At 45.4% G+C, this 13,079-nt stretch overlaps 1 protein-coding gene and 1 non-coding gene across 8 annotated transcripts in view; both read right to left on the bottom strand.

Annotated features, from left to right (window-relative positions):
• Positions 1-2,691: 2,691 nt before the first annotated feature.
• On the bottom strand, positions 2,692-2,830 carry LOC121474392. The gene has a single exon (XR_005983391.1). It is a non-coding gene; the product is annotated as a U4 spliceosomal RNA (small nuclear RNA).
• An 860-nt stretch (positions 2,831-3,690) lies between these two features.
• The window catches only part of ACACA (acetyl-CoA carboxylase alpha), a 294,471-nt gene continuing 285,082 nt past the window's right edge, over positions 3,691-13,079 (bottom strand). For all 7 annotated transcript variants that reach the window (XM_041723740.1, XM_041723744.1, XM_041723742.1 and 4 more), the window contains 2 exons: positions 7,156-7,292; positions 3,691-6,069 (listed from right to left, as the gene is read on the bottom strand). In XM_041723740.1, the coding sequence (XP_041579674.1) occupies positions 5,946-6,069; positions 7,156-7,292 (261 nt within the window). In that variant the 3' untranslated portion in view covers positions 3,691-5,945. The remainder of the gene's footprint in view (positions 6,070-7,155; positions 7,293-13,079) is intronic.

Below are 13,079 nucleotides of genomic sequence, written 5' to 3'. Positions count from 1 at the left end.
ATTTTTATTTTTTATTTATGTAGTCATACAGAGAGAGAGAGAGAGAGAGACACAGGCAGAGGGAGAAGCAGGCTCCATGCACCGGGAGCCTGACGTGGGATTCGATCCCGGGTCTCCAGGATCGCGCCCTGAGCCAAAGGCAGGCGCCAAACCGCTGCGCCACCCAGGGATCCCTTCCTTTCCAATTTAGATGCATTTTCTTTTTTGCCTCATTGCTCTGGCTAGGACTTCCAGTACTAAGTTGAATAGAAGTGGCAAGAAAGGGCACCTTATCTTTTTTCTGATCTTAGAAGAAAAGCTTTTAAGTTTACACTATTGAGTCTGGTGTTAGCGGTGGGCTTGTCATAGAAATCCTTTATTATGTTGAGGCACATTCCCTGTATATACAGCTGCTTCCACATTTTTAGGCTTGTTATAGCAGCACCATCATGGTCCATTTTTTTTTGTCTTAGTCCATTTGGACTGCCACAACAAGATGGAAGTCTGAGATTAGAATGCCAGCATGGTCAGGTGAGGGCTCTCTCCTGGGGTCTATGACTTCATGTTGTATCCTCACATGATGGAAAAGGGAAGGGATCTGTCTGGATCCTCTTATAAGACACTAATCCTACTCATGAAGGCTTCATCCTTATGACTTCAGCACCACCCAAAGGTCCCATCTTCTAATATATCACTGGTGGAGGCTAGGATTTCAACACATCAATTTTGGGGGACATTCAGACCATAGCAGTCCTCAGTGACACTTTTGCATTGTGTCCATGTAACTCAGTGTCTGGAGACAATCCCTAGATTTCTGCTCCGTTAGGGGGGATAGTTCTCTGAATGCTTTTAAGAGGAAGATACTCTAGAGTGAGGACAGGTCCCATATCTTGTGAGCATGAGGAAGGGGCAGAGCATGGAGAACCCTAACATATATTGATAATTTGCTACTAATGTCCATCACTTTGTGTTAACTAACTTACGGTTAATTAAAAAAAAATAAACAAACAAACACTCTTGAGTTGTTATTTATCCATATGCCACAGATTGAGGAGGCAGGAACTTTTCCAAAGAACAGGGATGAGGGACCAGATATTTGAACCCAGCTGGGCTTTTTTCAAAGTCTGCTCTTTTCGGTGACTATGAAAATACCCACCTGTGTTAGCATGGACAAGAATGCTTGCTTAGCTTTTTCCTAGGTCAGGGCCTGGATGTCTTAATCCTTTCTGTCTCCTCTCATCCCCAATCCTTCCTGCTCACTCCAGACCAGTCATAGATCAGAATGTTTGGGGTTAGGCCCATTATTCAGCCATCTCTGAGTTCCAGTTTACTTCCTCTCATTATGGTACCCAATGGGCCAAGCCCACTGGGTGGTTTCAGATCCTCAGAGCTGACACACCACTATCATCTCCCACCCCATCCTGTCACCCTGCAACCTCAGAGAATCTTATTTTTGAAGACTTTGCCCACTCAAACATTGCATTTATGAAGATATCCTGTTCCCATTATTTATTATCATGAACTGCCCACTGGAACTTCTGGCCAGCCATATTATCTGGGTTGGCAAAACTGTCATCAGAAAGACAATGGCATGGTGACCCTTAGCTGCCTGCCTGAGACACACGTGGGATTTCTGGAGTACTGAAAATAGCTGACAGTGGCTTATTCTTTCTATGCCTCCTGGAACGGCCTGGGCTCACTATCCTAGGTACCCTCCAGCTCACTGACATACACATGGAGCTGGGCTTGAAGCTAGACTTCTTGGCACCCAACATGGTGGTCTTTTCACTCAGGTTGCTTTCTAAACTCTTGTACCCAGTCTTCCCATATCCCCAAACCACCAAGAGTTTCCCACTCTCTTCAGAACAGATCTTCTTTGTTGGCCTAGTACTTACAGGGATCCATGATGTCATAACCTGCCTGCATTTTTCAGATTATCATCGTCCATCCTCCCCCAAGGCACTGCTGTGTTTCTCTGTGATGTTCCTAGTGTCCCTTGAGAACTTTGCAAGTGTTGGTGCCCGGACTTGAGACACCTTGCCTTCCTTTCCCATCTGGAAACCACTCTCTGCCAGAAGACTTTGGCCCTTAATTGTCTGTACCACTCATGCAGCCCTTACCATTTTCTGCCTCTCTGTATGGGCTCAGCTTTTGGCCTTCCAGTGCTCAGCCAAGGAGCCAGCACTGACTTCATCTCCCAGCTCAGTTCCTCTCTAGGCTTTCACCATGCCTAGCATGCTGAAGGAGCACAGGGAGGGTCCTCCCTGTGATGGTAATTAAGCACTTGTATTTATCACTGCATCCTTGTTTTTCAGTTGGGGAAATGTAGGTAGGCCTGGAAATCCCTGCTGTTCTAGCTTATTATCCCAGTAATACCAGTGGAGGTTTTAAATTTTCTTTTATTACAAAGGCCAATGAAAGAAATATCACTCCCCAACAGAAGAAAGGACTGTATGTCTCAGAAAGTTCCTGGGGGTGTGGGTGTGGGGCAGGAGCAGAATATTTTTCCCATCCCAGGATCACCAACAGGTGTGGGCTGAGGGCAGGGGCTGCTTAAAATTTGCATCTTGGGGTCTGCTTCTCCTCTGCCTGCTTAGGGAGGAGGGAAAGCCTAAGGCCTCTCTGCCACCAGGACTCCCTGCCCATGGAGCTGGCAGCAAAGAATAAGTTTTCCCCTGGATCTGCCACCTTATCACTCTAAGAACATCTACCTTTGGGTGATTCAAATGGACATATATTTACAATATATCATATGTACATATAAAATATATTTAAAATAAAACATTTTAATTAGCAATAATTGCGCCTCGGATAAACCTCACTGGATACGATACTGCCACTGTGCAAAGCTAAAATAAAACATTTTAGAAAAAAACACTCTTTGCTAAACATCCCAGAAAGACAGAACCAACATACCAAGTTTAAATATCGTCAAATGGGATCCCTGGGTGGTGCAGCGGTTTGGCGCCTGCCTTTGGCCCAGGGCGCGATCCTGGAGACCTGGGATCGAATCCCATATCGGGCTCCCGGTGCATGGAACCTGCTTCTCCCTCCGCCTGTGTCTCTGCCTCTCTCTCTCTCTCTGTGACTATCATAAATAAATAAAAATTTAAAAAAATTAAAAAAAAAATAAATATCGTCAAAGGCTAGTGCTTCCCTTCCCTGCTGTCTTGTGGCTTCTACCTTTCTTTGCAAATGTTTAGGGACTGGTGTTTGTTCTTGCTTCAACCACAGGGATTTACAGAGAGAAACTGAGGCAGAGGGTTGCAGGCACACAAGCATGAGCTTCCTGCCCTTAATGACTTTTTGTGCCCAAAATTAGCATTCAAAAATCTATTAAGCAGCTATATTATTGAGAATACACAACCTTTCCATAAAACTGGCCTGAGGTAAGCTCTGAAAATGGTTCACTATTCACTCGACCCAGAAAATCCCACAAACTCATGCAAACTAAGAGGTTCAAATCTTCACTTCCTATTAAGAACACCCCTGAAATTGCCCAGACCATCAAGGTTATGTGTATCTGAAAAGCCTCCAAGTCTCTCAAAGATGTCACTTTGCAGAAGCAATGCATGCATGCTGTTCTGTTACTATAATGTTCAGCTTTCAGCAGCGGGACAAGGGCTCACCCTACCATTGCTGAAAGCGCCCCTGCTCAAAGTGGAACACAAATGTGGTGGCCAGGCATGGGTTGAAATGACAAACAGTGACTCTTCTACAAATGTGGAGGTTTATTTCAACAAAATGTGAAACGAATACATTTGACTGATGCTCCTTGCTCATCAGGGTATGTGTCCATCGAATTCTCAATGAGACAAGTGAAGGCTGCTTTGTGAACGAAGTGAATATGGCATCTCAGCTCAAGCAAGTCTTGGTCAATACATCATTTATACTCCTCCTAGCTCAGTAACCTTGCATATGTAATGGGCTGGGGGAATATTAGATTGCTCAATTTCTATGGCTCTTCCTGGCTTCTCTGTATGAAAACCCCCTGTCTGGGGGCAGACCTACAGTGAGGTGCTCTGGGGATGGGGGTAGGGGGGCAGGGTGGGAGGTAGGCATGACAGACTTCCAGAGAGGAACCGTATTCACTTAATGTGTCATATTCACTTAATGTGTCATAGTTTGGTGAAGAGGGAGAAGTAAAACAAGTGTGACCCACCCTGCCTCTGAAGAAATGCCAGGGTGAGCACAGGTGTTTGTGCCACCTACAGGTATGTGGAATTTTGCTAATTACAGAAAAGAATAATCTGGTCCAAGACTAATCCAATATTTACTTAAGCTGATACCAGCAGTAGTGGATGCTTCTCTCTGGACTGAACATTGTTCCCCACCTTTTCCTGCCCTTAGCTCCAAGCTCCAGCGGGCAGGCAGTGGAATCTCCAGCCACACAGTGCCCATTTGCGTGAGCCAGTCCCAAAGAAGGGGGTGGAGCTTGTTCCTGTGCGTGTACTATAGCGTTAAGGCTCAAAACTTAGCTTGTACAAAAGTATTCATACCACTCCACTAAAACGTCTTAATGATTGATTTCTTCCTTGGTCATCAGAGACAAATGCAATTAGCTGCACTGTGAAAACTGGATGCTACACCAGCCCTGATCAGCTGCCACTCCTGCTTGAGGAACACCAATGGGGGGAGTCCAGAAACTCTTTCCTTGAATAAACAGGTTGTTGAAAAGAAACTCTCTCCACCACTGGTGAGGAGGCCCCAGCCGCTGGCCGAGGAGGGACCAGTGAGCCTGGAAGACAACAGCACCACGATGGAGTTGTAGATAATCTTAAGGTCATGTGGATTCTGTGTTCCCCGGAAGCCTGCTCACATCGGGGAAGACCAGTTTCCGTGCTGAGAGGTCACACCAGGGTTCCTTTCAGCAGCTGTGGGGAGACCAGCTGTATCTGCTGCTTGTGGACATTCCAGGAAGAGACAAGAGCTGGAGGGAGGAGGGATGTCCACTGCTAGGAGAGTTGCTCTGGAAATAGAGCTGAGTGACTCTGGAGGCACTAGTAACCTTTTAGAACTATCAAAGCTCCAGGCTTAATAGTAAGTAATAACTTTCCAAGTTCTAAAAAAGAGAGACTATCTGGCCTACTTTCCCTGTGGCATGAGTTATTACTTCCCATCAGTGACACAAAGGGCCAGGCCCCCCACCCCCACCCCCGCTCCTCTTCTGCCCTAGCTTGGGCTACTGCACTGCCTATGTGGCTACCGGCAAGTGCAACAGCTGGTTGAGCAGTGATATGCAAGGTAGTGATAGTTCAACCATCTTTCCATTTGTTCTAAGAGAATCAAGCCCACAGTCAAGGCCCCTAAATCAACAACCGTGACTTGGTCTATCTTCTTTGCTTCTTAAGTCACAGTTTTGCCCTCATCTTTGAGTTCTCATGGAGCTTGCAGATTTCATACTCCATGAAGAAACAAGTACCTTGGTGTGATTAAACCAGGAACTAGTCCTCTCCCGTACCTAGTGCGTACCGGGCTGAACATGGAGGTAAAAAAGACAATGGACTTGAGGCTTTCTCCTTGCCCCAGCCCTCCTCTGCTGCCTCTGGCTGCAGGCTCATGGAGCCGGGGCTAAGGGAGGGCTTCTGACTGCCCGACAACACTTCACATTTCCCTGGGCTGGGACCAAGGAGCTGTCAGGACAGGAGCAGCAACCCTGCTTTTATGTAGTGAGACCTCACGGTACAGCCTTGTACCCTTCATTGCCTTCGTGAGTCCTTGCAGGAAAGGAGGGCTGTAGTCACAGACAAAATAATAAATACTGAACAGGATGGGTGTGACTGGTAGGGGCTTTGTGACCCTATATCCCATTATGTCATGCATAACTGAAAACATTCGAGGGGGAAGCAAAATGCCATTTGGATTCCAGTGCTGGGTCTTCTGTGCCTTCTCATTAGAGTGGTTTCAGCTGTAAGAGGCAGCTCTAGCCCTTTTTTCCAGAGGCAGGGATGGGCAGGAAGCTCTTTCTACGTTGAAGGGGAGTCCATCGTGGAGAGGATCCGTACGACTTCTGCTCGCTGAGTGGGTGAGATATGCTGAGTCATATGGACAATGGAGTCCATGGCAACCTCGGGATTGGCCTGTACCAAGCTGGAGAGGAAGATTGGGAATGGTGAAGAAGAGAGAAGCAGAAGTGTCTAGATGGGGAGCGAGGAGGTTAAGAACTACCTGATAACATGCTAATAGAATCCACTGCAGATATATCAGGCACCACCTCACCTAATTTGTTTTCCTATATGAAAAAACAGTCCCCAGCAGCAAGGCAGGTACAAAAAGGACCCGACACGTTTTTGCTACGTCAGAAAGTAAGGAATTACTTAAAAAACCCTAAAAAACCAAAAACCTGAACAAACCAAAAAACTCCCACAAACCAATAGGTACATGTCACAGAGTGGAACCAGCACAAAGGTGCTTCCACTGGCTAAATCTGGGACATTTTGGGCATTAAAGTTAAGTGTAATAATGAATTGCAAATTATTTTAAAAAATATAAATTCATTATTGGCATAGGCTAATGAACATGTACATGAATGGGGGGAGAGAGAAGACTGCTCATGGAGACTGGAGTGAGGACTGTGGAGGACAGAGAGTTGGGAAGTTCTCCTTTTTGCAACCTTGCCATAAAAACTGGATCAGACATGGGTCAGCCAGGAATGCCTGAAAATCCTGATGAGGAACAGGACATCTCCAAGGCCTTAAAGTGTCTCCCCACAGATTGCCTATTAGGTGCAATGGGGAAAATCAGTAATCATACAGTGGAGAAATCGAGTAACATCTTGGCCAGGTGATTCTAACATCAGTAGGAGCAGAGGACAGGTCTCCAGATGTGGTGCCCTGTGAAGGCTACTTCATGTATGTAATATTCCAGTGGAGAATGTAGCTGCCATGGGATCAGCTTTTCTCACAGTCTGAAGATCTGCACTTGTAGCTAATAGTTGGGCACAATGAACTAAGCCTTCATCTAGTGGAGATTACTAAGTGCCCTAGAGCCCAGCAGCTGAGAAAGAATTGTGTTTCAGGGCTGTATTTTTACTGGAGGGTTCATTACAGCAGTCTCCAACAGAAAAAACCCACAAAGACTGTAAGGCATCATCTCACGATTTGTTCTTAAATCTTAGCTCCTTCCAAAGAAGTCAGCCCAATTTCTCCCACGCAAGTTCCCCAATGCGGGTCTCACCTGCGGATCTGCTTGAGGACATAGTCTCTGCTAATATATTTGATGTTTTCCTCGATTACTGAGCGAACACCATCTTCCTCCGTCAGCTGTTTCTCCAGCCACTCCACCAGATCCTTGTTATTGTCCCAAACATAGGCCTGCAAACAACAACTCCTGGTCAAACACCAGGGCTAGGCTGGACACTCTGTTCACTTTCTGGAAAATTCACTCCAACAGCTTGCTCAGTAAAAAAGAGTTGTTCAAGTTTTTCCACTATTGTTGGCATTGTAAAGAGGAAAGAGGCCTCAGGACAAGAGCTGTCCTCATTCTCTCTTTTCTTCTTTTGGTACAAGATGCATCTTTGAATCATTTGCTTGGGCCCCTGGAGGCATCAGGGCTCACACCTGACTCAAGTCCTCTCATTCTAGGTTTTTACCTATTCCACAAAGGCTGAGAGAATGTAATCACCTGATGGACCTGAGAGAGTTAAAAGCCCAAATTGTTTAATCAAGTTCTGATTGTGGGGAGCCTGCCTGGTTCAGTCAGTAGAGTGTGTGACTCTTAATCTTGCAGTTTTGAGTTCGAGCCCCACGTGGGTGTAGAGTTTACTTAAAAAATAAAAATTAACATGTATTTAAAAAAAATAAAAATGAAGGGGCGCCTGGGTGGCTCAGTCATTTGAGCATCCAACTCTTGATTTTGGCTCAGGTCATGATCTCAGGGTTGTGAGATCGAGCCCTGTGTCTAGTTCCATGCTCAGTACAGAGCCTGCTTGAGATTCTCTCTCCCTCTTCCTCTTCCCAACTTGTGCATATGCTCTCTCACTCTCTAAATACGTAAATAAAATCTTTAAAAAAAGGGGGCGGGGATCCCTGGGTGGCTCAGCAGTTTAGTGCCTGCCTCTGGCCCAGGGCATGATCTTGGAGTCCTGGGATCAAGTCCCACATCAGGCTCCCTGCATGGATCCTGCTTCTCCCTCTGCCTGTGTCTCTGCCTCTCTCTGTGTCTCTTATGAAAAATAAATAAAATCTCTTTTAAAAAATAAAAATAAATAAAAAAATGAAATGTGTTTTTTTCTGAGGAAGTGAGACACAATTTTAAAAACGTAAATCACTAGCCCCCGCCAGGCTGGCAGATGAGTTGCCTGGTTGTGGAAGTCTCTTTCAATGAGGCCTGGGGGGACTGATGTATGGGAAGTCTTGCTGCTAGGGGAGAGCCACTAGGTCAGAAATCGACCCCCCATTTTACCTTCTGAGAATATTCTAAAGGTGCAAGGCGTCTGTAACCCTGAAAGTCTCGACAAACCACCTTGTGCCTTTTTTTCCGAGATCATTTAGCCGAGTATTTCCTAGGTAGTTGACTACATAATAATTCAGGAGTGTGTTAGAACCTAATAGCCTTCTCCTTGCTCTCTTCTACTCTCATTTTCTTTACAAATCATTTAGGAATCGTTTTGTTAATGGTTTCCGGAAAACCAAGTACCACCATTAGGGCTCATTCATATTTATGTCATTTTGTTTGGGTAATTAAACACAAAGCTCGTCATTTAAAGGTGCGCTATCCTTCTCTGTTATCACTAACGAAGTCAAAGTCAGAATGACAATGAGTTTGGCGCTGTAATTTAATAGGTGGGTGCATTAGGGACTCTCAGAAGCTTTGAGGCTTGAGCTGTGGCTCAGGAATCCTGCATACCAGCAAGGCGTCAGTGCCACAACTTTAACTTCAGGACCCACAAGGCACAGAGGGAAGGTCTTCTTCACACCCTTCAAGGGCAGCACTCAGTCAGAAACTAAGCACTGTGTGGTTTTCTAACTTTCTATTTCATGCCTTCATAAAGAATGGTTTTTCAGACTCTTGCTTCATCTCTAACTTAGCTGGTGAGTTAGCTATGACTGGTTATTTATTATATCACGTGACTGACTTCTACATTTCTAAAAGTTCTTAAGGAGTCCTTCACAGTTAAAGGAGTAAGGAGCCCAGGATTAAGGGTCAGCAGTGTGCCCTTTCTAGTTCTTTCTCTGGACCCCAACATGCCTGCTCTGTTTGGAATAATGGACACAAAGATCAGCTCTCCTGGCCAGGGTGGGATGGCCAAGCTGGCGTAGGCCCAAGCAAGACTTCCCACCTCTCGGTGCCTCGTCAATCTCTATTGATAAAGAGGAGGGATGGTGATGTTGCCCCTACAATGCAGTGGTCTTCACTCCAGCATCCCAGCACAAGTGTACCCTGCATATGGACTGGATATACTGGGATTCTTACCCGCTGCCACCTGAACTCAGACATGTCCATCTCTATCATTGGCAATTTAGACTTCACTAAGGCTTGAGAACTTATGCACATGCCCCTACTTATGCAGATTTTGGGGGCTGGAAAAAATAAAACAGTGAATGCTTCTTGGGTTTCAGAATGGAAAAAAAAAAAAACACAACTAGATTTATCCAAGAATCCCAAAGCCTTTAGTTTAGGAGAATATTTAATACTCTTATTAATCATTTTTAATCCGTTTGCTTTTAATTAAGAAACAGCATGATGCTTTCCTATCAACATATGCCAGGGAGCAGATTAATTGTGGCTTAAGATAACTCTCCTTGATTGGTGTAATGTATTAGCTAACGAGATGCCTGCTTCTAACGATGCTCAGACAGTATGCTGGAAAGCCAGCTACCCTCTAGAGGAAACTCTTCTGTCTTCCCCTCCCACAGCCACAGAATATGCTAGGTGTTTAAATTAAACATTAAAAAAGTTCCTAGATAGGATTAAAGCAACGCATTCCAAGTTTTGGAGTTGTTGCTCTAAAGTCTCCTCTTTGAAAACATGGGCCCCATGTATGGAAGATTTGCTGTTGGCTCAAAATATGACAACTGGATGACAACCACCAAACCTTAGTAAAGTTTTCATCACGGCAGAGTATACAAAGGCGAAGGGGTTGCAAATCCCAGTCAATAGCATTTGTAGCAAGAATAAACAAATGTAAGCACCCACAGTGCCACAGGCTTTTCCTAATGGGCCTGGGAGGGTTTGATGTACTGTTGTGGCCTAACTGCCTTTAACTGGGAAGAGCAAGGCTCCCTTGTATGGAGGGAGGGAGGCTATGGTTCCTTGTTTGCCCTCTTAGAACAGAGATGGAGGACTCATCATTCCAGGCAATCCAGGAATAGGGCCAACCCTATTCATAGAAAGAAAGCCATTATCATTTCCTCCCTTAAAATTATGAAAATGTGGCTAATTATTCCTAGTGTTCCAAGTGTGGATTTTAGAAGCAAGTGTGAAATGCCGGGCTGCTCATTTCTTGACAGGCCTGGGCTCATAAGTCACCTGCCTCACACTCATGCCAATCAGAACATTCTAATACCAATAAAGTATTAATAATTAAACATCACAACACTGGCCTTAAAATAAATGTTCAGCAGATACTTTATCTTTCTCTGCATCAGTGGATAAGTATCTCAGGCACTATGCAGTCTCACTAATTGTATGTACTAATTAGTCTATCGCACAAAATCTAAATGACCTGTTTAGAAAGTTTCCTTTCTAAGTATTGGATAGCTGTTAAGTCCTCCTTATTCACTATACAGGAGGACCAGAGAGTGACCAGGGCACAGTCTGATGGATGTGCGTCCTGATTTCCATGCCCTATAGATAGCTTACCTTGTGAGCTATCTGGAGACACCTCTAGCAATGTGATTTTTTCTGAAGTTTAGGAGTAAAACAGCAAACAGCCATGTGGGCTGGGGTGGCCTGTGGACCCCATCTCCTCACAGCTACTCCAGTCTCAGCCCCAGGGCCAAAAAATATTTTCCAGGTTCTGCCTTCCCTGGCCCCAAATCAGAAATTTGGTGCATGAGACTTGTCCAGGGGGAGTTTGAGGCCAGGCTCTGGGGACAGGGGAACTTGACCCTACGAGTGGCACTTTGTCCTCTGTCATCCTCACAAGGGCCTCCACTGATCAACCATCACGTTTAGAAATCCAGAGTAAAAACAAAAAAAAAAAAAAAAAAAAAAAGAAATCCAGAGTAAGAGTGACTGGGTAGTGAATGATCAGTATAATAAGAATGCGTTACGGCACCCTAGATTGTGGATAAGTTAGAGCAGGCCAAAATGAAGACAGTACTGAGAAGCTACTGTGCTCATGGCTTCTGCTACAATCATGAAGTTACACATCTGTAGCTCTTAGTTTATGTTATTGTTTTACCCTCTGACACGGGTTGTGCTGAGAGAAAAGGAGCAAAACGGGCCTCTTTTGTGTGTCTACGGAGTGCCAAGCACTGTGCTCCATACCTTATTTCTCATGTCATTTGAAACTCACTGAACCCTGTAAAAGAAACATCATCTCTGTTTTACACAGGAAGGGGCAAGGCTTAAATAAATATCATGTCCAACTCGGCAAGGTTGAGATGCCAAAAATTTATGAGATTCCAAAGACCATGTTCTGCTCACGGGTTCTAATCTCAGTTTCTGCTACTGGAGCTTGGGGGGTTGGGGGAGGTTGGGGGAGGAGAGGATCAGTCTTTGAAAAACCACATACCTCAGACTATGGATCTAAGAATCGAGAGAGAGAACCTACCCGCACAACAGCCGCACACCATATTCCTATGACCCAATTTAAACCTAAGTTCTTGGTATTATTTTCAGGGAGCTGCAGTAATGCTTTTCTTCTCTTGCAGTGAAGCCCTGAACCATAAACCTTACTATTTCCTACAATAGGACTGTCCCAGTGGGTTCCAACAGAGTACTGTGATTCCTGGGAACAGATTCCTCTCTGGGAAACAAAACAATTGCCCTGCTAAGTTACATAACATCACGGTGTCTTCAAATTTTCTGCCCCCAAATCTCTTTCTTCAGGATTATGATTAAAAAAAACAAATTCGCTGGGACAAAGGAACGCACAGCATGGCTGATGCCTATCACTAAAGCCCTTTCCCTGCCAGAAGCCACCGTGAGGATCAGAGGGTCTCCTCCTGGTGCAAAGCCAAGGTCTGGACTTGGTCGGTGTCTACACTTGAGACACAGTGCACATTATCTATCACTGAAGAACCAAAAATGGGGGGGCAGCAGACATTTTTAAGGTTTTAAGCCATTCCCAAACATGGAGCTGATTCTATGTCAGCCCTTCAGAGGCAGCACAGACGGCTTTTGCACAGTGCAACACTTTCCTCTCAAGGGCGCTACAGATTTTATCACCCACCCCACACTAAACTAGGTCCTGCTGAGCCTACAGAATATGGAAGGAGGCTTCAAAACCACATCATAGCATCACTGCCCTTCCTTTGTCTCCTCAGCTGTCCTCCTGGACTAAAGAGCTCAAGAAAATGTGGTCTTTTGTAAACAGGAGGGAGGGAGTAGCCTTAGTTATTAGGTACAGTTGGGCCCAGTGCCTCAGGCAGCCTCCTGACCTCCTGGGGCTGCGGTTGTCTCCTGCACTTGATTTAGAGCTGGACTCTGTGTACCTACAGCCCACTGTTCTCTCCATCTCTACGAGATGGCCAGGACCTGCTCTAGATGCACCGTCCCCTGGATATAGGATGCTAAGGGACAACTGAAGGGCCCTCCCCCCACCACCTCACTTCATGCTTGGAAGGAAGCGATTCCTTCTCACCCCTGTGCTTACAGAGGCTGTGCACGTCCATTACTGACTAATGTGGTAGGCAGGGGGTGCAGGCCTCTCCTGGCTACACACACACAAACACACACACACACACACACACACACACACACACACACTCCATTTACCTAGCCAGCAACTCTTAACTGGAGAACAACCTCTTATTTTACACTTGCGTGACTTTCAATGCCAACTTCCACTAGAAGCTGCCAGTAGCCACTGACAAAATTGTCTCACTCAATTATGATGCCACAGACTGACCTTAACCTGAACCAGATGTCACATAAGGCTGCGCTCGCCCACTGCACATCTGAAATATTTATCTAAAGAAGCTTTTCAGTCG

This window comes from Vulpes lagopus, chromosome 12, assembly GCF_018345385.1.
Source record: "Vulpes lagopus strain Blue_001 chromosome 12, ASM1834538v1, whole genome shotgun sequence".
In the NCBI taxonomy this organism is placed as follows: Eukaryota; Metazoa; Chordata; class Mammalia; order Carnivora; family Canidae; genus Vulpes; species Vulpes lagopus.
Note: the sequence above shows the minus strand (reverse complement) of the source record. Positions and strands in the feature narration are given on the sequence as shown.